Here is a 24,668-nt window from a genome sequence, read left to right on the forward strand (position 1 = left end):
GAACTACTGGGATTTCATCAAGATTAAAAGCTTTTGCACAGCAAAGGAAACAGTTAACAAAACCAAAAGACAGCTGACAGAATGGGAGAAGATATTTGCAAATGACATATCAGATAAAGGGCTAGTATCCAAAATCTATAAAGAGCTTAGCAAACTCAACACCCAAAGAACAAATAATCCAATCAAGAAATGGGCAGAGGACATGAACAGACATTTCTGCAAAGAAGACATCCAGATGGCCAACAGACATATGAAAAAGTGCTCCACATCACTCGGCATTAGGGAAATACAAATCAAAACCACAATGAGATACCGTCACCTCACACCAATCAGAATTGCTAAAATTAAGTCAGGAAATGACAGATGCTGTCGAGGATGCGGAGAAAGGGGAACCCTCCTACACTGTTGGTGGGAATGCAAGCTGGTGCAACCACTCTGGAAAACAGCGTGGAGGTTCCTCAAAAAGTTGAAAATAGAACTACCCTATGACCCAGCAATTGCACTACTAGGTATTTACCCTAAAGATACAAACGTAGTGATCCATCCGAAGGGGCATGTGCACCCGATTGTTTATAGCAGCAATGTCCACAATAGCCAAACTATGGAAAGAACCTAGATGTCCATCAACAGATGAATGGATAAAGAAGAGTGGTATATATATACAATGGAATACTGTGCAGCCATCAAAAGAAATGAAATCTTGCCATTTGCGATGACGTGGATGGAACTAGAAGGTATTATGCTTAGCGAAGTAAGTCAATCAGAGAAAGACAACTATCATATGATCTCCCTGATATGAGGAAGTGGCGATGCAACGTGGGAGGTTTGCGGGGTAGGAAAAGAATAAATGAAACAAGATGGGATCGGGAGGGAGACAAACCATAAGAGACTCTTAATCTCGCAGAACAAACTGAGGGTTGCTGGGGATAGGGGGGGTCAGGAGAGGGTGGTGGGGTTATGGACATTGGCAGGGGGTGTGTGCTGTTGGTGAGTGCTGTGAAGTGTTGTAAACCTGGCGATTCACAGACCTGTACCCCTGGGGCTAAAAATACATTATATGTTTATAAAAAAATAAAAAAGTTAATAAGAAAAAAGATTGAAAGGGAACCATAAATTGCATATTGAAAATTTCTATGTATTTGTGAATTTGGTTTGGTAATAAAGCATAAACTGCCTTTAAATAGGGGCTTTCTATTGAATCTCAGTGTAATATGTGTTCATTTAAAAGCACCTCATATTTATGTGGCTATTGCCAATTTTGATTTTTTTTAAAAGATTTTATTTATTTATTTGACAGGCAGAGATCACAAGTAGGCAGAGAGGCAGGCAGAGAGAGAGAGAGAGAGGAGAAAGTAGGCTCCCTGTTGAGCAGAGAGCCCAAAGCGGGGCTCGATCCCAAGACCCTGAGATCATGACCTGAGCCGAAGGCAGAGGCTTTAATCCACTGGGCCACCCAGGCGCCCCGCCAATTTTGATTTCTATCACTAAAGTCAGACACCGTCTTTAAACAACTTACAGGGAACTGCCAGTGAGTACGCTATTGTCTCTGAAGAGCATCGAGTATAGCAGTAGTATATAGTAATTTAGAAAGTGTTAATGAAAAGTTCCTCCGTGCTTCAGGTTAATAGGACATGTTTAAGTACTACTGGTAATTGGCTTTAAAAATGTATTTCTTTTTTCCTTGAGTAATCAATACAAATAGTGAAGAAAATGTTCTTAGCCAGAAGCAGAACTAGATTAATACAGAGTATTTCCAGGGTTAAAAATAAAATAATCTTTCTTATACAGGTGGCAATATTGGTTTTATATATATTCCATTTTGATTCCATTATACAAATGCAAAAAAACAATTTTTCCTCTCTTTTAGTGATGCCATAGCATAGTGTTGGCAGACTGCATTTATTTAGTGTATACTTTCCAGGAAATTGTTTTGGTTTGGGAGAACATGGTAGAATGAACTTAGGAAGATGCCTAGGAAATAAAGGAGCAAGTAAGATGTAATAACTCTTTAAATAACTCTCTGATATATCAAAGAATTTATTTTATGATGCTTTATTGGTGAATCTTGGATCAGCAACTTCAAAGGATAGGGAAGCAGATTTAGAATCAGTATAGAGGAGACTTAAAATTCTCTCTGTCATGTATTGGAAGTAGATACCTGATAGTAAGTGAGCACCTCATTACAGAAGGTACTCAAGCAGAGCTTAAATGAGATAAAAGTTGTAGCAGAAGAAATTATTGTGTAGTGTGGAGGTTTCATTAATAAGATTTACTGAGATTTATAACGTTTGTTCAAAGTCATTCAGTGAAAATGTTATTAAGAATTAAGGTCTTAGGGGCACCTGGGTGGCTCAGTGGGTTAAAGCCTCTGCCTTCAGCTCAGGTCATGATCTCAGGATCCTGGAATCGAGCCCCGAGTCAGGCTCTCTGCTCAGCGGGGAGCCTGCTTCCTCCTCTCTCTGCCTGCCTTTCTGCCTACTTGTGATCTCTGACTGTCAAATAAATGAATAAAATCTTTAAAAAAAAAAAAAAAGAAAGAATTAAGGTCTTAGAATCCTGGTGTCCAATTTATTTCGTATTTTCTTTTGGCTATAATGTCAAAATCCTGATTCACATGGGTAAGTAGTTATAAATAGTAACTTTTAAAAAAATAGCTTATCCTGTTATTTTAGGATTTTCCTCAGCCAAACAGAAATAGCACAGGAAGCTTTGTTTCAACCAGAAAATGCCCCCAAACCCAATATTTTAGGTTTTAAGTTTTGGGGTATTTATTGGCATAAGCTAAAGTATTTGTGGTCTCAACATCATCATGTTAAAATTTAGTATTGCATAATTTGAAGCATTAAGAAAACCAGGAAAAAAAAAACAGGATATAAATTAAGAATGTAAATGGATGGCTCAGTTTGTTAATTGTCTCTTGATTTCGACTCAGGTCCTGATCTCACTTGAGATTGAGCTCTACACTGGGTGTGAGCCTGCTTAACATTCTCTCTCTGCCCCTCCTTCCTCCTCTCTTAAAAAAAAGATATGTAAACGAGTAGGAAAGATTTTGTGAAGATCAGTGTTGAATTTGTGATTCTTAGTTTTGTACATTAAAATTACCTGGAAAGTTTTAAGAACTACCAGTAACAGAAAACTACCTCTGGAAATTCTGTTATCACGGTTCTAGGATCAGCTCTGGGAATCAGTATTCCTTAAAACCTCCCCATCTGATTGTAATGTGTAGCCAAGAGAGGGATCCACTGAGTTAATTAATGGACACTTTTTTAAGATCTTTTTGATCTTATTTGATTTTAAAGAGGAGCAAATGATTTCATAGCTTTTCCCTCCCTTTTACTGGGTTAAATAGGAATTACTACGCATTCAACAGCTTTTTTTGGTCAAGTAACAGTGTAAAAATGTAAACTCCTACTAAATCATCCCTGCGTGATTATTAATAAGAGTGGTTAATTTTTTTTTTCTAAGATTTTATTTATTGAGTACCTGGGTGGCTCAGTTGGCTAAGCATCTGCCTTTGGCTCAGGTCATGATCCCAGGGTCCTGGGATCAAGTCCCACATTGGGCTCCCTGCTCCATGGGGAGGCTGCGTATCCTTCTTGTTCCTTATTCCTCCCTCCACTTGTTCTCTCTCTCTCAAATAAATAAATAAAATCTTTCTAAAAAGATTTTATTTATTTATTTATTTAATTTAAAAAATGTTTTATTTATTTGAGAAAGAGAATAAGTAGGAAAGGGCAGATGGAGAGGGAGAAGCAGGCTCCCCTGTGAACAGAGAGCCCAATGCAGGGCTTGATCCCAGAACCCCGGGATCATGATCTGACCCAAAGACATACACTTAACCTACTGCGCCACCCACGCGCCCCTAGAGTGGTTAATTATTTTTAAATAAAGTTCATTTAAAGCTGAATCATGTTTAATATATTATCTTTTCAATGGTTAGAGAAATTTATTTGTAATGTGTTTTGTAGCTGGGCAGAACGTAATAAGACAAAAGGCTTGTCCTGCAAGCCTTTTGAAACATCTTTGAAACACTTTGTGTTTCAATACATACTCTGTTGAATCAGTGAATGAATAATGTATGTTCTTAATTTGTTTGCTCCACAGAAGTGTAGTTTTAGGCAGTGTATATAGTTAAGGTCAAGGAAAGAAAGTGGCAAAGTACTGAAATTCGGCAGGAGGAGCTTGTATTGTGGTTAAGGAAGGATGGTGTCACAGGTGTTCTCTGCCTTTTCTTGGTATCTTTTGGCTAGTAAGCCTTCTTAACCAAACATGCTATTGAAGTTCCATAGCTAGTGGCTTTCTACACATGGTATAGATACAAGGCAGTATTCCTGTAATGTAGGTTAACTCTTAAATTAATAGTTACCTGGTTATAGAAAGAAAATATATTTATTTTCTACAGACTTACAGGTTATTCCATTTCATTGTTGGTAACTGGTATTGGAAAAACAAAACGTAAGTATATGCCCTCACACAGCTGTGACAGCCTGGCAGACTAAGAGGCCATGTTACCATTTTTTTCCCAGCATTAAAAGAGGATTCACAGAAGCTCAAACACCTTGAAGTGGAAAGCAGTCCATTGCCAACTTCTCGTCCCAATGTTGATGTCAACATCAACAACCAGGTATTCATTTCTCCTTCATATACCTGCACACATCTCCAGACCTCCTAGAAATCCCTGCTTTTCCCAAAGCTGATACTTTCTCTTTTCTTTTTCTGGGGAATGTGTGTGTGCTGACTTCTTTCAGACATATTTCAAAGGCACAATTCTTGGATGTTCGGGAGGAAAGGAGGAAATTCGGGCAGTGATAGGAACTGTGAGGTCATCTCCTGAGTGTTTTCCAATATGTATGCAAAGAGTTGTGGCTCCTTTAAACTTATTATTTTGATTTAGCCCATCCTTTTCCTGATTCTGTTCAATAGGTATTGATGTAGTTGAAGGTGACAGCCTTTTAAAATTACAGAAGGATTTGAGACTTCCACTTGGGTGGCTCAGTTGGTTGAGCATCTGACTCTTGGTTTCAGCTCAGGTCATGATCTCAGAGTCCTGGGATCAAACCCTGCACTAAGTGGGGAGTCTGCTTGAGATTCTCTCCTCTGCCTCGGTCCCTTGCCTCTGCCCCCATGCCCGGTGTGCACACTCTCTATCTCTCGCTCACTCAAATAAATAAAAATAAAATTGCAGAAGGATTTGTTTGAAAAGTAGCTGCTCTGTCATATTAACAGGAAGAGAATGGAACTTAAGATGCTTCAGCTTTGTCCTTCATAAATTTCACCACCCTGTGCCCTTCGAATTTTAGGTGTGGGGTAGGGGGGTGTATACCAATTTAACCAATTAAACTTCAGTTAATTGCTTGAGTGTAATTTAAAGTTTTTGTTAAATAGCTTATAGGAATAATTGAAGTAAATAGAATGAGATAAAAATAATTCATTTTATCTGCTACTAGATGTCCCTACTAAGTGGAAGAGTAAATTTTAGATAATGATCTAGAGACACCCTTTTTTCCCTATATATAGACCACAGATAACATGGATCTGTTGAATGAACTTTGTTTTGATTTTAAAGAGGAAAAGGGACCAGCTGGTTTGCAGTGTTGTTTCATCCTTGGATAACTAACTGGAATTTATTCAGAGGCCAGTGTGATGTAAAGTGATTCTCTTCTTTCTTGCCATTTTTCAGGCTGTCCTTTTGAATAGAGTTTTTTTTTTTTCTTTTTCTAATATGTTTTTGCTTAGAAATGTCTTTTAGAAGCTGATTAAATTTCAGACTTTGATTTTCTTTCTTCTTTTTTTTTAAGATTTTAGTTATTGTCAGAGAGAGTGAAATAGCACAAGCAGGGAAGTGGCAGACAGAGGGAGAAGCAGCTCCCTGCTGAGCAAGGAGCCTGGTGCAGAACTTGATCCCAGGACCCTGGGATCATGACCTGAGCCCAAGGCAGACACTTAGCCGACGAGCCACCCAGGCATCCCAAGACTTTCATTTTCATGACCCCTCAGTATTTTTCAGTTGTATTTGTGTGTTTGGTTTCATATTCTCAGTTGTTTTACTATCTCTGTAAGTAGAGGAATACAGGGTCAGAGGCAAAAGAGTTAATTGAAAGCTTTAGATGAAAGTTTTAGATGGTTAGAAACTAATGAGGGAAAAATGTAATGGAGGACTGGAATGATCCTAAAGGAGAATGTGACTGGTGAATCTTGGTGGGCATAGGGTGGAGGAAGAGGAGTGATTGTCTGTTACACTGGAAGGGAGTTCATGGAAATCCACTGAACAGTTATGTGTTTCTTTTGTAAAATTCCCTGCATGTCTCATTATAATATAACTGAGGCTCCAAAGCAGAGAACCTATTCAATTATTCTTGAAGCCTTGAAAAAAGAGGAGTGTGTAGGGTTCAGTGTAGGAAAGGGAGTGTAAGAGTGGCTTAGGTAAAGGACAGTGTGCCATCAAGAAACAGTCTGGGGTTCACATAGCTAGGAGAAATATTAGCTAATATTTAGTGAGAGCTTATTCAATGGTAGGCAGGAACAACAAGAAAGACCTCAGTGTTGTACTAAAAACTAGGAGACATCTGACCACCTTACTGTATGTCTTTACAACTAGAGTGTTGTATAAAAGTTGATTCATATTTTATTTATATGATACATTTTTAATCCAGTCTGATTTCTCTACCTCTATAATCAATAGTTCATGTTTGCTTGGGGAATACAAATTAATCTGAATAATCAGCTTTACTAACTAAAGTAATCTTAGGATGAAAAACCTGTAAATAAAATATATTGTTCTAAAGCAAAGTATCAGTTTTGGATGATCAGCTCTAAGAATTGTATTACTAAGAAGCTTTAAGCCATGTTAGGTTCAGACTAGCACTACTGGCAGTAAGAGCTGACTTCAAATTCATGTCTTGAGAACCCATTTTAGAGGGATCTCATGCCATGTGAGACCTGTGTTACCCCGGATTGATGCAGTCATTTGATTTCCAATACACTGTTGATTTAGCTCTACAAACGTGTTTGCTGTTTACTTTTTATAAGATAAACTAATGAGGGGCACCTGGGTGGTTTAGTCTGTCAGGCATCTGCCTTGGGCTCAGGTCATGATCTCAGGGTCCTGGGATTGAGCCCTTTATCGGGCTCCCTGCTCAGTGGGGAGTCTGCTTCTCCCTCTGCCCCTCATCCTGCTCCTGTTCTCTCTCTATAATAAATAAATAAAATCTAAAAAAAAAAAAACCCACCTTTGTGTATATTTAGTAACAATATAAGGTAAACTGTCTAATCTTCTAAAGCAGAATTCTTAACTTGCAGATCATGGATCATGATCATGGATCATGAATAATTATGAGGAGGGCCTTAAACTCTATGAGGAGGGCCTTAAACTCTGTGAAATTGAATACATATTCTTTGTTTTATTTTTTTAAGATTTTATTTATTTATTTGACAGCACAAGTAAGTAGAACAGCAGGCAGAGTCAGAGCGGGAAGAAAAAGCAGACTCTCTCTCTGATGAGCAGGGAGCCCAATGCAGGGCTTTATCCCAGGACCCTGAGATTAAGACCAGAGCTGAAGGCAGATAGTTAACTGACTGAGCCACCCACGTGCCCCTTGAATACATATACTTGTCATTGATTCATTTATATATTTTTTCTGAAAAGTAGATCCTTATTTTGTTAAATTCTCAAAAGGGTCCATGACTCAAAAAAAGAATGAACCATCACCAACCTTAAAACAGCTCATTGAATCTCTCCAAGGTACTAAAAAGAACTTTACTTTGGTTAAAAGGTTCATGTATGTATTTTTTAATCCAATCATTTCAGTGTTGGCTCTCTCAAAATTAGGACCTCTTATAAGAACGTACCATGTTTGTTGTAGATTTTACTGTTTACACTATTCACCTTGGTTGTTTGACTAAGTGCCCTTCTGATAGATGTTCACATTTCCCAGCCAAGATTGTTTTAAGAGTGGTTTCAGGTCTGCATCTGGTGGCATTCTGCCTGGAACGTAGGCAAACTTCAGATCAACTTTAACACCTCTCACCTAAGTTCTCCTGTAAGCTGACAGGGTCTGACAGCCAGGATTACTCTCCAGTAGAGTTGGAGTAGCCATAGTCATTTCAGTTCAGGTCTCATTTGGGGTATTTAGGAATCAGGGTGTCCTTTTAATGCTTTTGGTCATCTGTTAGCCACATTTTGGCCATCCAAGGCAGTCATATCAGCAGCATAGTAACTGGCTGACACTGGAATTATGTGCTATAATAAAATAAAGTGAAAATATTTTAAAGCTGTTAAACTCAACTTGTATTTCAGTAATTTTTTTATGTACTCATACATCGTAATTGTAGAAAATAGATTTAAAGAAGTAGGAAATTTTAAATCTTCATTATTCACTACTAAGAGATAACTACAGTTAACATTTTTTTTAAAGATTTTATTTATTTATTTGACAGACAGAGATCACAAGTAGGCAGAGAGGCAGGCAGAGAGAGAGGAAGAAGCAGGCTCCCTGCTGAGCAGAGAGCCTGATGCGGGGCTCGATCCCAGTACCCTGAGATCATGACCTGAGCCGAAGGCAGAGGCTTTAACCCACTGAGCCACCCAGGAACCCCTACAGTTAACATTTTTTAAGACAAATTATTTCCAAGCATTTAAATGTGTATTTTTAAAAATAAAAATAGAGTGACACTGCATTGTTTTTTTGTTCATTTTTTTTTAAAAGATTTTACTTATTTGACAGAAAGGTCACAGTCAGAGAGAGAGGGAAGCAGGCTCCCTGCTGTGCAGACAGCCCGATGTGGGGCCCTATCCCAGGACCCCGAGATCATGACCTCAGCCGAAGGCAGAGGCTTAACCCACTGAGCCACCCAGGCGCCCTGACACTGCGTTTGAAAATGAATCAATTATAAATGTCTTTCTTTATTTTGAGGACATATTATAGACAGTAGTTAACTTGCGTCATCACTGTGTTTACTCAGTTACCTGTTGGACGTTTAGATTATTGCTAATTTTCACTGTCATCACCAGTGCTGTGACAAACAACCTTCTAAATAAATATCTGCCATCATCTGATTATTTTCCTGGGAAGGAAGTAGTAGGTTAAAGTACAGGCAATTTTAAAGCCTTTATGCTTTTGCAAAAATTGAAAGATGGTAACAATTTATACTTTTACCTGTGATACGTGTGTTAATTACTTTTTAAAAAAACTTTTATTTATATATGACTGAGAGAGCGAGAGAGGGAACACAAGCACGGGGGAGTTGGATAGGGAGAAGCTGGCTCCCCACTGATCAGGGAGCCTGATAATGGGCCTCAATCCCGGGACCCTGAGATCATGTCCTGAGCCAAAGGCAGAATGCTTTACAACTGAGCCACCCAGACGCCCCTGTGTGTTGAATTCTTATTTATGTTTGGAATATAGACAGAAAAAGAAATCTCTGCTTATGTCAAGAGGCAGCTTGCTCTGAGAATCCTATAATGTCAAATATAAACAATTAACAAGTAATTTCAACTCTGAAACATAATTGACTCTGAAAAGAAAATATCAGAGTATTTGAATTAGCCATGATTTTTCTTTATCGAGATATATTTGACAAATAAAATTGTAATATATTTAAGGAATACAACACGATGATTTGATATACATATACATTGTGAAATGATTTCTACAGTTGAATTAATATACCTGTTACCTCATATAGTTACCTTTTTGGTTTCTTTTGGTTTTTAGTGAGAATGCTTAAGATCTACTCTCTAAACAAATTTCAAGTATACAGAATAGGTGATTAGCTATAGCCACCATGCTATATATTAGGTCCTCAGAATTTAATTCATGTTATAACTGGAAATTTGTACTTTTTTACTAGGCTTTACCTATTTCCCCACCCCCAAACCCCTGGCAACCACCATTCTACTTTCTGTTTCTGAGTTGGATTTTTTTTGTTTATTAATTTCCACATGTAAGTAATACCATGCAGTATTTGTCATTCTCTGACTTGTTTCACTTAGCGTAATGCCCTCCAGCTTCATCCATGTTGTTGTAAATGGCAGAGTTTCCTTCTTTTTTTAAATTGAAGTATAGTTGACATGCAATCTTATATTAGTTTCAAATGTATGGCAGTGATTCTATAATTACATGCATTATGAAATGCTCACTGTAAGTGTAGTTACTTACTGTCACAGTACAAAGTCATTACAATATTTGACTTGCTCCCTATGCTAAGATTTCCTTGTTTTTAAAGGTAAGTAATATTCCATATAAACATTTACACTCACCACATTTTTAATCCATCATCCTTCCATGGATGCTTATGTTGTTTCCGTATCTTGGATACCGCACATAATACTGTAGTGAACATGGGAGGGCAGAAGTCTCTTCAGAATTGTAATTTTGTTTCCTTTGAATATATGCCCAGAAGTGGGATTGCTGGATTATACCATATGAACTACCTATAATTGAAAAAGGACCTAGGGACTTCCTGCAATTAATAGGAATCATTCTCAAGACTAGGCAGTCACAGGCATTAGAGTTTAGTCCAAAGCAGTGGTTCTTAGACTTTTATGTATATTAGAATCACATAAGGAAGCTCCTTCAACATTCAGATCATTCAGATTTTAGGGTCCCACACAGAGGCAGATGTGTGGAAACCACACTGAGAAACACCAAATCAGAATAAGCACATTAATTAAATCTTTCAAATCTGAAAGAATGGCATAGTGTGTAATCCCATACATGGCAGCTAACCTGTTTTACGGAACAAAAGCTGTGTCTAAGACTAAGAAAATGTTTAGAGTGACTTTGTTGTTTAGACCAGCCTTAAATATCAAGCACAGTTATAATAGTGATAAAGTGTTTTGTTGTTGCCACTCAAGTTAAGTATCATTTGTAGTGCAGATAATTTAAAGTACTTTTTTTTTTTTTAAGAAGGTTCCATGCCAAGCGCGGAGCCCAGTGTGGGGCTTAAACTCACCATCAGAAATGAGATCAAGAGCCATATGCTTAACCAAGTGGGCCATCCAGGAGCACTTAACCTTCTTTTTTTTTTTTTTTTTAAAGATTTTATTTATTTATTTGACAGACAGAGATCACAAGTAGACAGAGAGGCAGGCAGAGAGAGAGAGGGAAGCAGGCTCCCTGCTGAGCAGAGAGCCCGATGTGGGACTCGATCCCAGGACCCTGAGATCATGACCTGAGCCGAAGGCAGCGGCTTAACCCACTGAGCCACCCAGGCGCCCAGCACTTAACCTTCTTAATTTGCTTCATTCCATTTATTTCTTTTCATAATGGTTTACTTATAATGTTTTCGTTGTGACCTTTACTGACTGGACTTGGGCTTTGTTCTGTCATTTTCGTAGTCTATACCTGAGAGGGACTGTTTGTGGCTAAGTAACATAATTCTAAACAAAATCATCTACTGGTGTTAGCTCCAGAATTGCAGTGATTAGCTTGTGTAGGGCCTAACCTAAAATCAGTTGAATTACAGCAAACAACTCATGTTTTCCATGTACGATTTCATTCAAGCATTTGTCCTGAATGATGTAGTCAGTTATTCAGTTGCTTTAAAGACAGGAAATTGGGCTTGATGATTTCTAGAGACCCCTACCAATTCATATTTCATGTTTGTGATTATTGTGCCTTAGTTTGAAACTGCATGTGGGAGGTGACTATTCTTGGACTAGGACATGACTATTTAAGACACGTGATTTCCTGGTTGTCTGAATGTGAACTTTCATCAGCACCTTTCCTATTTCCGTATAACTATAATCCATCAGAGTTGCTTACAGTATATTTTTAATATCTAGGAGGAGGTGGTGAAGTTGACTGAGAAATGTCTTAATAATGCCATTGAGAGCCCAGGATTGAATGCCAGAAGAGTTCCTCCTGACTTGAAGAGTAATATTTTGAAGGCGAAAGTAGAAGCAGTACACAAGGTAGGCTGCCTTTATTTATTTATTGACATTGGGTCTATTTTCTTTTCTTTTTCTTTTTTTTTTTTAATTATTTTTATTAACATATAATGTATTATTTGCCCCAGGGGATAGGTCTGTGAATCATCAGGCTGACACATTTCACAGCACTTACCATAGCACATACCCTCCCCAATGTCCATAATGGTAAGCTGTCTTTAATGGGGATAGTCCTGATGAAGGGAAAAGAACAGCAGAGAGACCCAAAGACACGACCTAGCTAGTGATTAGAGATAGAGAGTAGTACCCATACACATGCTCAAGATGGCAGAATGCCTTCCTGAGTCTCAGTACAAGCTAAATTAAGAGGGGACAGTCATGGGATAAAAAGTTGAAAGTAAAGACCCTCTAGGGCATAAGAAGTTCTTTTTTCTTTTTAAGTCAAATTCCTATAGAAGTGAGTCTCTAATCTTTGCCACTTTTATAGCCAGAAAATCTAATGACTTTGAGGTTCTTATCAACACTAAGCCTGTGGTTTTAGGTCTTTCTTTAGCAATCTGCTGTTCCCCACCACCCATCTGCCCTCAGTTTGGCAGAGTTGTGTGTCACAAGAGTGACAGTTAACAGGTGAAGGAGTTGGCTGTGACATTGTGAAGGATGCAGTGGGGAAGGACCAGCCCCCATGAAGTTTATGGCATCCTTCTTCTCCAAAGTCAGTTTTTCCTTGATGCTCCCTAACTTTCAGACTTATCCTCCATAGTAAAATCAGAACAGAATTCCTTCTCACTAAATCACATTCTCAACTAGAATTTCGAAATATCCTGTTGTTGAGAAGATGCACTTTATCCACTCTGTCCCCAGGCACAAGCCTTGAAGGGAACCTGAGATGATTTGCAGAATATTGTTCATGCTTTATCTATCCTCTCCCCACGATTATAAACCTAAGACATAATATTTGCCTGTAAAAGTAAATGTAAAATATGACAGTACAGGCTCTGGAATTAGACAACTTGAATTTGAATCCCATTTCTAGTCTATCACAAACTAGTGTTGTGAGTTGGCAAGTTAGTTTCTCTGAGCCTCAGTTTAATTAGGTTTAAGAAAGGATATTGGTAGTACCTACCTTAAGGTGGTTTACAAGAATAAGATAATATAATGTAAAGGACATGGAACATAAAGAGCATTTAATTAAGTGTTGAAATCCCCAATGTTGAAGCTGCATGTTGTCTTAGCAGTAGTAATTGTTGTCACTGCCTTACATTTCATTTACACTTTTGGATTTTTCTTGACTTGAGCAAGAAAAAAATAACTTGAATGACCCTAAAATAAGGAGATTTCATTTTATAGTTAGAAACCTTCCCATGAAGAAAAATCAAGGACCTGATGCCTTCATTGTTGAAATCTACTGAGCTTTTAAGGAAGAAATAAGAGTTCCACACTAACTCTTTCAGAAAATAGAAGAGGAGGGAGGACTTCCCACCTCATTTACTGATACTAATATTACCCTAGTACCAAAGCCAGAAAAAGATTTCATATGAAAAGAAACCATAGACCGATACTCCTCTTGTACATAGATTCAAAAATCCTTAACAAAATAGACAAAGTAGCATTTACCTCAGGAAAAAAGTTGATTTATCCTTCAAAAACCACTACAGTTCACCATATTAAAAAGTAAATTATCTCAATTCATATGGAAAAGGCATTTCACAGAAATCAGTACCCATTTGTGATAAATGCTCACAGCCAAACTAGAAACAGAATGGAGCTTCTTAAGCCTAATAAAGGACATCAGTGAGCATCACACTTCATGCTAAAAAACACATTCATGGCCAGTATTAAGAACTGACCATGCCTGTGTTGGCAGTGATGGAGCTTCTGCAGTGCACATGGCTGGTAAGAATATAAAATGTTATATAAGCACTTTAAGAAGAATTTGGTGATGTTTTAAACATATACTTCCCACATGACCACAGAGGTCCACTCTGAGATATTTACCCAAGAGAAATAAAAACATGGGTTCACACAGATGATAGTACACGAGTCTTCCTAGCAGCATTATTTGAAATAGATAAAAACTAGAAACAACCCAAGTGTCCATCAGCAGGTAAACATAAACAAATTGTGATATCTCTTTTCATTGGAATGTTTCTCAGCACATAAAAAGTAATGAATTGGTGATACATGCAGCACCATGGGCGAATCTCAAAAACATCATGTCATTCTAAAGAAATAGACACTAAAAATGTAGGTATTATGATTCCATTTACATTAAACTATAAGACATAATGCTCACTGTTTGCCATGTGTAAGGGTTTTTGATGAGGTTGCATTGGCCAGAAGGGAATGTTGTGAGGGTAGTGAAAATGTTGCACATGGTGACTTTGGCATTGGTTATGCACCTCTGTATTTTTCAGAATTCATCAAATCCTATATTAAAAATGGGTGCGTTTTACTGTATGTAAATGATACTGCAATAAAGTTAAAGGAAAAAAGTGACCCCTTCAGAAAAATATTTTAGAATTTCCTCTTAACATATTCCTTGTGTTCAGGAAAAAATAAAAAGCCAAATACACTGCTTAACATCTCTTTCTTCTTTTCATCATGTAAATTCCAAAAATTCTGGCATTGAATCTTTTGGGATTCTGTACATATTGACTAACACATCATGGTATCTTAAATTTAAGTGAGAGCTGTCTAGTACAGGGTGTGAATTTCTGTGCTGTTGAAGTGGAAGCGTGGATTATTAATTTGGGTGCGGGATGGGGCTGTAAGAGGCATAGTATGGATATTTCCATGGACAAGTTATGATTACTTCCAGAACTGAAGCAAAGTGGTATTTTTGTTCTTACTGGAAAGAAGTATAAATTTCTTATATCCTCAACAAATATTTAATTTTTTTATGATTTCATTTTCTTAGGTTACAAGAGAAGATAGCTTATTAAGTCATAAAAACACCAGTGTTCAGGATGCTTCCACAAACAGGTACAGTTCTGGGTTAGACAGAATTAAATTGATGTTTTTCTCCTCTTCACTTCTCTTTTTTTGGTCTGTTTTCCTCTTCTCCAGTGTATCACCTCATAATTGCAGGCTATTTGAAAGATAGCTTCAGTTCACTCTTCTGTCCATTACTTGGCTGCTTAACTACCTAGTTTTAGATTATCTGGAGGTACTTCTAATTTGTCTCTCTGCATTCTCATTCTTTTACTGAATCAAACTGCAGAGCAAAAGCAATCTTTAAAGATAGTTTTAATCTTATACATGATGTGGAATGTATATTATTTCTCTTAATTCTAGTGCCATCCTGTTATCGCAGTGGCCTTGTTCTTACAAACTTTATTATGGGCCCTCACACTATTCAAGTAAATTTATTTGCTGTTCTCTCCAAGTCCCTTCTGCCTCTCTTTTCTTTAATGAGTATTAGGCCATTTATTTGCTTTGCTAGGCTTTTATCCCCTGCTTTGTGCCAGTTTGTTTTTGTTCATCACTGTGTATCCAGTGTTCTCTGCTTTGTCGGTGCTAAACATTGTTGAATGAATGAATGCTGTTCCTCTTCCCATTATTCAAAATGTATTCAGTGAGGAATTTCCTGATTAATCATACTCAGTTCCAGATACTGTAACCAAAATAGCCCTTAAGCATATAGCATGCTTTGTGTATACAACTTTATAGTTAGTATTCAGGAAACAAGCTAATCGATGATTAGGGTAAAACTGGAATTAAAATGTAACTTTTTCTTTAATTTCAGTAAATCAGTTGGCCCACAATATTTTTATTAGAGCCTTTTAGAACTTCATCAAAAAAAATTTTTTCTTTCTTTCTTTCTTTCTTTCTTTTTCTTTCTTTCTTTTTTTTTTTTTTTTTTGGCCAATAAGAGGATAATGGGGTTAGAGGCCTGCCCAGTTCATCGACCTCTTAAAGCTGGAAAGAACCTAGAATGTACTCCTACTTCTAGATTTGCTTTTCTAAATGGCTATTGATGTTTCCCCATAGGACTTGAAATGTATTCTTTATTTAACAGAGAGAGAAATTACAAGTAGGCCAAGAGGCAGGCAGAGAGAGGGGAAGCAGGCTCCCTGCTAAGCAGAGAGCCTAATGCGGGGCTCAATCCGAGGACCCTGAGATCATGACCTGAGCTGAAGGCAGAGGCTTAACCCACTGAGCCACCCAGGCACCCCTGAAATGTATTCTTTTTTAAAAAGATTTTTATTTATTTTTTTGACAGACAGAGATCACAAGTAGGCAGAGAGGCAGGCAGAGAGAGGAGGGAAGCAGTCTCCCCGCTGAGCGGAGAGCTCTATGCAGGGCTTGATCCCAGTACCCTGAGATCATGACCTGAGCCGAAGGCAGAGGCTTTAACCCACTGAGCCACCCAGGCGCCCCTGAAATGTATTCTTTAAGTTCTTGTTTAAACTTGGGTCTGTTTCTGGACCTTTTGCTTTTCTGTTAATCTTTTCTGTAGTCTGTTTTGTTCCTGTGCCATACAACACTTTTAAGAAATTACTGTACCCCCTTTTTTTAATTAATAAATTTTATTTATTTATTTGAGAGAGAGCTAGAGAGAGCATAAGCAGGAGGAGCAGAGGGATAAGTAGGCTCCCTGCTGGGCAGGGAGCCCTTTTTGGGGCTCAATCCCAGGATCCAAGGATCATGATCTGAGTTGAAGGCAGCTGCTTAACTGACTGAGCCATCCAGGTGCCCCTACTGTACCCCCTTTTAAAAAAGGAAATATTTCAGGCACAGAGGAAACTGCGGAGATTATATATTGGCTGTTTACCAAATATCAAGCTTTGTAATATCTTGCAAGCTTTGTAATACCATACAATACTACATTTTGCTGTAGTTGATTTAGACCATCTTTATCTTTTTTATTGAGTTGTAATTCCCATACCATAATGTTTTCCCTTTATAAGTATACAATTCAGTGCTTTTTAGTATACTGACAAGAGTTTTGTACCATTACCATTGTCTAATTCCATAATATCTGTATCCTCTAAAAGAAACATTACACCCATTGCAATCTCTCCACATACTAGATTTGTCTACTCTGGACAGTTCATATTAGTGGAATCACATAATATGTGGCCTTTCATATCTGACTACTTTCATTTAACATAATGTTTTCATGGTTGATCCATATTGTATCATGTATTTGTACTTCACTTCTCTTTAGGGCTGAATAATATTCCATTGTATTAGATATTCCACATTTTGTTTATCCTTATATGAATTGATGGACATTTCTGTTTTTCCCACTTTTTGACTGTTATGCTATGCTATGAACATTCACATGCAAGAATTTTTGTAGACATGATTTCAATTCTTTATATACCCAGGAGGGTGATTGCTGAGTTAATTATGTAGTAACTCTGTGTTTAACTTTTTGAGGAATTGCCAAACTGTCTTCCAAAACAGCTACACAGTTTCAGTTCCCACCAGCAATGTATGTGGGTACCAGTTTCTCCACATCCTTTCCAATGCTCATTATTCTCCATGTTTAAAATTACAGCCGTCCTAGAGAGTATGAAGCGTGTCTTGTTGTGGTTTTGATTTTCATTTACCAAGATGAGATTGAATTGATGAATGTTCAGTGTCTTTTTTACTTTGGAGAAACATCTATTCAGATCATTTATTTTTGTATTAACAGCTTTATTGGGTAAAATTTAAATACTGTGTGATTCACTCATTAGAAGTATGTAATTCAGTGTTTTTTTGTTTTGACGTATCTGAATTTTTAAAAAATCCATATTCCCTTCATTTTAACTACCATTTTAACTACATTTTTAACTACATTTTAACTACAGTTTATTCATTCTTTTATTAATGGGCCGTGTTGTTCCAAATTAATGTTGTACATGTTCTTCCTTATACATGTTGTGAAGATTTTTTTAGGGTGTATACCTGAGAGTGAAATTGCTGGGTCATGACTGAGCAGAATGGCTGCAGAAGCTTTTCATCTCCTTCTTCCTGTTTTTTGCAGAAGTGTAAATTGTATGTGACTAATCTTTTCTTGAAGGGTTGGGAGAATTTGTTGTAAGAAATATTTTACTCCTTTTATTTTTCACTTTTTCTTATATTGAGTCCTTTCCTCTGAGCTGTTGCTTCTTTCTGAAGCACAAAGTTATGTTTTCTCTCTTTTACATTTTACTGCTTATTCAAGTTCTGCATTTTCATTACTGTCTAAGAATAGGTTTTTTAAAAAAAAATTTTAGTGTTCAAGGTGGCCTTTCAATCTGAAGACATATATGGGTCTTTTTTCAGTTCCGGAAAATCATAAGCCATTATCTTTTTGAATGTCAAGTATCCATTAGTTGAAACATCATGATCATTTCTGTTTCTCATAACTATCCCTTCTTATTTTTCATCTCTTTGCCTCTTTTTGCCTCATTGTTATGGGTCCTAGCTTCCACCTCACTAATTATGTCTCACTTTTTCAATCTAGGATATATTTCTCATTTTTTCTTATTCTCCTTGTAGGCTTCAGGACCTGCTCCTAATTACACACTTTTCAGCAGTATTAGGAAGGACTGGGATTTCCTACTTGATGTGTTACCTTGGTGAATGATGGCCTTTTGGCTCTAGATTCCCCCCGTTTCCTCCCTGGTGTTGAAGCCATCTGTGAAACTGCTCCTGTTCCTGTTATTCTTACCTGAGATTAGACACTGTTGTGATTCCTGCTGGCAGGCCTAGTAACCCATTCTCTGGCATATACCTCTCACCTGGCTAGTCCTGTTGTACTATCTGGATCACTCTAGGTGTTGCTTCTGCCTTCTACAGCAGAGTGTCCAGCCTGTGTCATTAGATGGTGGCTTCTTCCTATGGTTTTCTGACTATTCTCCCATATCTCAGGTATTCTGGTTAGTTTTTAGTCCACTGAGCTTTCCCATTCATGTATTTGATGACAGCTTTTAAAAATCATTCAATTTGATCTATCTTGTTTGTGTATCTTTCTTTTTAAAATAAATCTTTTCTGAACTTTCAGTGAGATTTAGTAGGGAAGCAAAATAGTCTACCATTTTGATCCATCTGTGAATGAGCCTGGTGTGGATATGAAAACTGTTACATGGTGGGTGGAGAAGGGTCTCACATATGAATGCAACACTAACTGCTGTCATGCTCCTCATAGATTGTCATTTCTTTTTCCTCTACATGAATTATTGCTCTTTCTGAAGTCCTTTCTTCGAACATGTTCCCTATGCCTGTATAGGTGCTCCATGATGTGAATTTATCTTTTTCTTCCAGTGCTGTATTAAATGAGAATAATGTGCCCTTCCCTGAAGATTCTCTTGCTCTGATGCATACCACACCTGCAGCAAATGGTTCTGTTCTTAAGGTAACGGACACTTGGCTTTGAAAGTTTCTGCGAAGACCATATTGAATTGAGTCCTGTGGTATAACCACAGATGTTGGTGATTTCTGACTGACACCAGAACTTAAGCTGTGAGAAAAGCATTGAGCTTCAGTTCTCTGGAGAGACTCCCATTGTCAAAATCTTTCACAAGAGTATCTCAGGGCTTCTTCAGTTTTTCTGTTAGTTGTTGGTCTTTTTGTTTTAGGTGATCTTTGTATTTTTCATTTTTTGATGCTGGCTATACCTCCCTAGTGTCTCAAACACTAGATGGCATGTAGTAGGCACTAAATAAATAATGATTGCTTGAAACACCAGCACCCTATCATTGTGTTGTAGTATAACCAGCTCGTCATAGCCCCTGCTTTTCTGCCCCTTGTCACGCCCTTACCAGTCCAGAAATCATAGAAACCTAGTTCATTGCCCATTGAATGTTTTAATTTGCAAGTTAAATGAAAAATTACCCTTATAAGTGAACGTTTACCATTTTGCTCTTTAACCACATAAATGCATTAACTGTAGTAATTTGTCAAATATTTCATAAAAAGAAGTTAGGAATCACCCGTATTCCTGCTATCCAAAGACTTATAATTGAGATTTAGGTGTATAATTTTTCAGACTTTTGGGTTTAAAAAATCCAACTTAAAATATCTTCAGTCAGGAGCTTCTTTTCAGCTAATTAAAATCCTAAAAAGATACATTGACATCTTTGATCATTGAAAATTAAGTGAAGTCTGAAATTGTTTTGGAACAGAGCAGGTCATTTAATTCAGAGATTTATTGCATATTATAATATGTATCAGATAGCATGCTAGTCTCAAAAATTCAAAGGCTAAACATGGACTCTTTTTTCAGAATGCTTACATTCCATTGAGAGAGTGAATTTTAATACATTATGGGAGAGATATATACATGCTGTTTGGGGGCACTCAGGCCACAGGTGGGAGGTGGTGGCAGAAGAGGAGGGAGATGTGAGAAGGGAGAGACAATTTGTTTTTTTTTTTAGAACAATTTTTTCCTACCTGCGATTAAAATTAAGTGGAATGTTGAGACATAAATAGGAGATTGACCACAGCCTGAAGATAGATAGATGGAAATAGGACTGTATAAATGAAGGGCCTTTTTTGTTATGTTTACTACACCCTAGATACTTACTTTTCTTATTATCAGTTTGGAATTTTATCTTTTATTATCTTTAAATTCTTCCTACTGACCTACCTTCTCTCTCTCTCTCTCTCTCTCTTTCTTTTTCTGTAATACAGAGACCCATCTTCCGTTAGGTGCTTCAAATACTATTTAAAAAGTATTGATTAACATTTATGGGGGAAGTTCATATTGTACTCTTTTTCAAACAGTGAAGTACGGGTACCTCTGAATAAAGAGGTCTTCGGAATTTAGGCATCTTCTTTACTTACTGTCTCCTGTGCTGAAACTTTTATCTCTCTCTTCCAGTCTAAGAGCTAAGAGGCAGAACAGTCCTTTTTTTTTTTTAAAGATTTTATTTATTTATTTATTTGACAGAGAGAGAGAGAGGGAGAGAGAGAACACAAGCAAGGGGGAGCAGCAGTTGGAGGGAGAGGGAGAAGCAGGGCTTCCCACGGAGCAGGGAGCCTGATGTGGGGCTCCATCCCAGGACCTTGGGATCATGACCTGAGCTGAAGGCAGACACTTAACCAAAATTAAGTGAAGGCACCCCAAGCCAGAATAGTCTTAACCCTACTTGAGTTTTGTCTCACCAAAAAGAGTAGCGCTATGAAAATTCCCATAACACTGTTTTTTTGTTTTTTAAGATTTTATTTATTTGAGAGAGAGAGGGCCCAAGTTGGGCAGAGGGCCAGAGGCAGAGGGAGAAGCAGACTCTCCACCGAGCAGGGAGCTGAATGTGGGACTTGGTCCCAGGATCCTGAGATCATAACCAGAGCTGAAGGCAGACACTTAACTGACTGAGCCACCCAGGTGCCCCCCATAACACTTTAGCTTTCTCAACTTCTGGTTTTGGTCTAGGTTCCCCTCCAAGCAAAGTGGAATCACTATAATAACCATGATTCCTGAGTATCCCTGTTTGTTTAAAGGTTAACACCAACAAAGGCTGGGTCAGAATTATAAGTTGAGAGGATATGGAAAAAATTTAGTTTGATGATTATGAGTCATTCAACAGCTATAAATATTTTATCATTCATAGGATGCCACAGATGAATTGGATGCCTTGCTTTTATCTCTAACTGAGAATCTAATGGACCACACAGTCCCACCTCAGGTAAATAGCTTTAAAACAGCAAGTTGGAAAGGAATTTCTGTTTTGAAAAATATTCCTGCTACATTCCAATTTTTGCCTTTTTAACCATTTAGTAAAACTGTGCATTTAAAAGGTCATATTTCAGTAACCACTTAGCCTTGCCTTTCTATTAAAATTTCACCAGTTTAAATTTATGTGTCACTGTATAGTGACCAAATGTTACTGTAAGCCTATTTGTAATCCAACACTCTATTAAGTAACGTAAGGAAGTATATGGGGATAAACATAAAGAATTTGAAACAATAAGGACATAGAGCGTAAGAGTGGTTGGCATTGAAAGTATGGCTTGTTATTGCAGTATAGGAGACAGTGTGTGTTGGGTACTGTGACCAAATTATAATACAAATAAGAAACAGTGCTTTCCCTCCAGAGACCTACTGTATAGTTGAGATGAAAGATGTACAAATTCAGTGTGTTATGAGTAATATGACAAGAATTGCTGTGGCAACTAGATGTCATTTTGAAGATTTGGAAGTACAGATGGTACTTTTCTCTGGACCTGAATGTTTGCTTAGATCATTAGTTCTTAAACTTGGGTGTGTATCAGAATCACCTGGAGAGTGTATTAAAACACAGATTGCCAGGCTCCACCTTAAGAGTTTGTGATTTGGTTGGGGGGCGGTGGGCTTGTTGGTAGTTAAGGCCTGAGAAGTTGCATTTCTAACATGTTCCTGGTAATGCAGATGTGGTCTGGGAACCACCTTTTGGTAACCAGTAGCTTAGATCAGTAAACAGAAACTTTACCAAAGGATAAGGATCATAAGTCTGGGAAAGTGAGCAGGCAGAAGACAAAAGGGATAGTGTCAGTGTTTAGCCATGATAATCCTTTATAAAGATAAAAGAAGTAACTTCAAAGATTAATGCAAGATGGCCTAAAGCTCAGAGGAGAACTTCCTGGGGCCTAACTCAGAACCTTATTCCATGTGCACTCTATTGTAAGTGGATATGGTGATGAAAATCATTGATTAAACAACTTTTTAATTTTTTTTTATTTTTTAAAGATTTTATTTATTTGACAGACAGAGATTACAAGTAGGCAGAGAGGCAGGTGGGGGCGGGGGGTTGTGGGGGCGGGAAGCAGGCTCCCTGCTGAGCAGAGAACCGGATGTGGGACTCGATCCCAGGACTCTGGGATCATGACCTGAGCTGAGGGCAAGGCTTTAAACCACTGAGCCACCCAGGCGCCCCTAAACAACTTTTTTATATCACTGATACGTTTTCCCTTTCCTGTAAATTTAGAATGCTGCTTTTGTTTTAAATCAAAATCTAGAATATCACATATTTTAGATTCTGAATATTGACTCTCCGTTCTGTTACACTTAACAGATTTCTCTGTTATTAGAAATATAACACTCTACTAATAACTTTAGCTTTTTTTTTTTTTTTTAAGATTTTATTTATTTATTTGACAGAGAGAGATCACAAGCAGGCAGAGAGGCAGGCAGAGAGAGAGGAGGAAGCAGGCTCCCTGCCGAGCAGAGAGCCCGATGCGGGGCTCGATCCCAGGACCCTGAGATCATGACCTGAGCCGAAGGCAGCGGCTTAACCCACTGAGCCACCCAGGCGCCCCTAACTTTAGCTTTTTTATTGATTTTGATACAGAGTAAGGCCTGCCAAGCATTATTATGTAGCTGTTTTTAAATTTTTGCCTGTTAATTCTTTCAGAAGATTTTTAGAATAACTTTTTCTGGTCCCACCCCTCCAAAAATCCTTTGGATTTTTATTTGTAAATGCATTAAATGCATAAGTTTATTTGGGGAAAGAATTGATATATTTATAATAATTTGTGTTCTTAGCTAAGACTACAATATTTTTCTCATTCAAGACTTCTGTTTCTATTCTTAAACTTTGTCATTATAACCCCCCCAATATAAGTTCTATAACTTTATTATTCTCATTATTTCTAGGTCCTTCACAATTAGGAGCAATATGAGTGTTTCTATATGCATGAATGATAATTAGAGAATGACCTGTATATAAACAGATTTTTTTTTCCTATGTACTTTCTTTGTGCTATTCATTTGGATTAGTCCCAATCCATTGTTCAGGATGCTACCAAGAAGGCTATGATTATTTGTAATGAACTGAAATGTCAGAAAATAAAATGTTAAACTGGGTGCTGGGTTTGGGGGGTGGGGGAAGTCCTATTAATATGGAACTGAAAGTAGTAGTAGCTTTCTTGGAGTAGAACATTTTTAAATTAAAGAGATTCTTAAAATTATAACAGTTTCTTAAGTGGTGAGTATGACGTCTGTGTTGTAGAAGAGGATCTTGGATTCAAAGTGCATGTCAGCTCAGGGGGAGCCATTAAGAACTGTCTCCCTCTACAGTGCATTCCGGAGAAGAAAACATTGTGAGCATGATTATGAGAACAAGTCTTCCCTAAAAGTAAACACATATATAAAATTTATTTTAGGTATCTTCAACATCCATGATCACACCACGGTGGATTATACCAGTAAGTTAATGATATTTGCAGTTTTTATTTTGGTTACCCTTTCAGAGTAAGGCCTAAAGGATTACCAGAATCTTGTTTTTCCTTAAAAAATGTGGGTTCATTCCCAAAGTTCTGTTTACTGAACTTAATGGCTTCAAACTAGTGATTTAGTGTTTCTGTTTGTAAAGGCTTAATGCTGCTGATGAAAACAAATATAAAAATCTAAGGTGGAGTATGTTAAAAAACAAACCAAAACAGCCCATGACCATCAAAATCCTCTTACTTATTACCATAATCATTAGGGAAGGTAGCTTGGAGCTGAACTGCTGATGCCCGAGCCGGTGTTGTCACCTCTGCTCAGGTGTGTCTGTCTCCCTCAGCAGAGCAGTGTCCTTTCCAATGGACTGGCAGGAAGTGGACCATCCTTGGCAGGGAAGGAGGGACATGGTAACAGAGAAGTGATCTCGCTGATTTCTCCCCCAGCACCATTCTTGGTGGATGCTGTGACCAGGTGAGGAAATTATTTCTCCATTGCAGTTCTTAGGCATCTGTTAGGAGGAAAAAAATAATAAAATTAATATATTTATAGCAGTAATGTCAGTTCTTTAACTGAACTTAATTGAAACTGGATAAATTTTTTCCCTATTTAGAATAGTGTTTTTTCTGTTTTCTTGTCTATAACAATTTTCTACAAAATCAT

General features: G+C 37.6%; 1 protein-coding gene across 5 annotated transcripts in view; it reads left to right on the forward strand.

Moving 5' to 3' along the window:
- The window catches only part of EPB41L5 (erythrocyte membrane protein band 4.1 like 5), a 145,030-nt gene that overhangs the window by 114,667 nt on the left and 5,695 nt on the right, over positions 1–24,668 (forward strand). For 2 of the 5 annotated variants that reach the window (XM_047722604.1, XM_047722605.1), the window contains exons 18-24: positions 4,527–4,624; positions 11,786–11,914; positions 14,808–14,872; positions 19,130–19,220; positions 21,418–21,492; positions 23,948–23,989; positions 24,349–24,479. In XM_047722604.1, coding sequence (XP_047578560.1) covers positions 4,527–4,624; positions 11,786–11,914; positions 14,808–14,872; positions 19,130–19,220; positions 21,418–21,492; positions 23,948–23,989; positions 24,349–24,479 — 631 coding nt within the window. The remainder of the gene's footprint in view (positions 1–4,526; positions 4,625–11,785; positions 11,915–14,807; positions 14,873–19,129; positions 19,221–21,417; positions 21,493–23,947; positions 23,990–24,348; positions 24,480–24,668) is intronic. The other 3 variants (XM_047722606.1, XM_047722607.1, XM_047722608.1) reach the window with 3 other exon arrangements.

The sequence above is a fragment of the Lutra lutra genome, chromosome 3, assembly GCF_902655055.1.
Source record: "Lutra lutra chromosome 3, mLutLut1.2, whole genome shotgun sequence".
In the NCBI taxonomy this organism is placed as follows: Eukaryota; Metazoa; Chordata; class Mammalia; order Carnivora; family Mustelidae; genus Lutra; species Lutra lutra.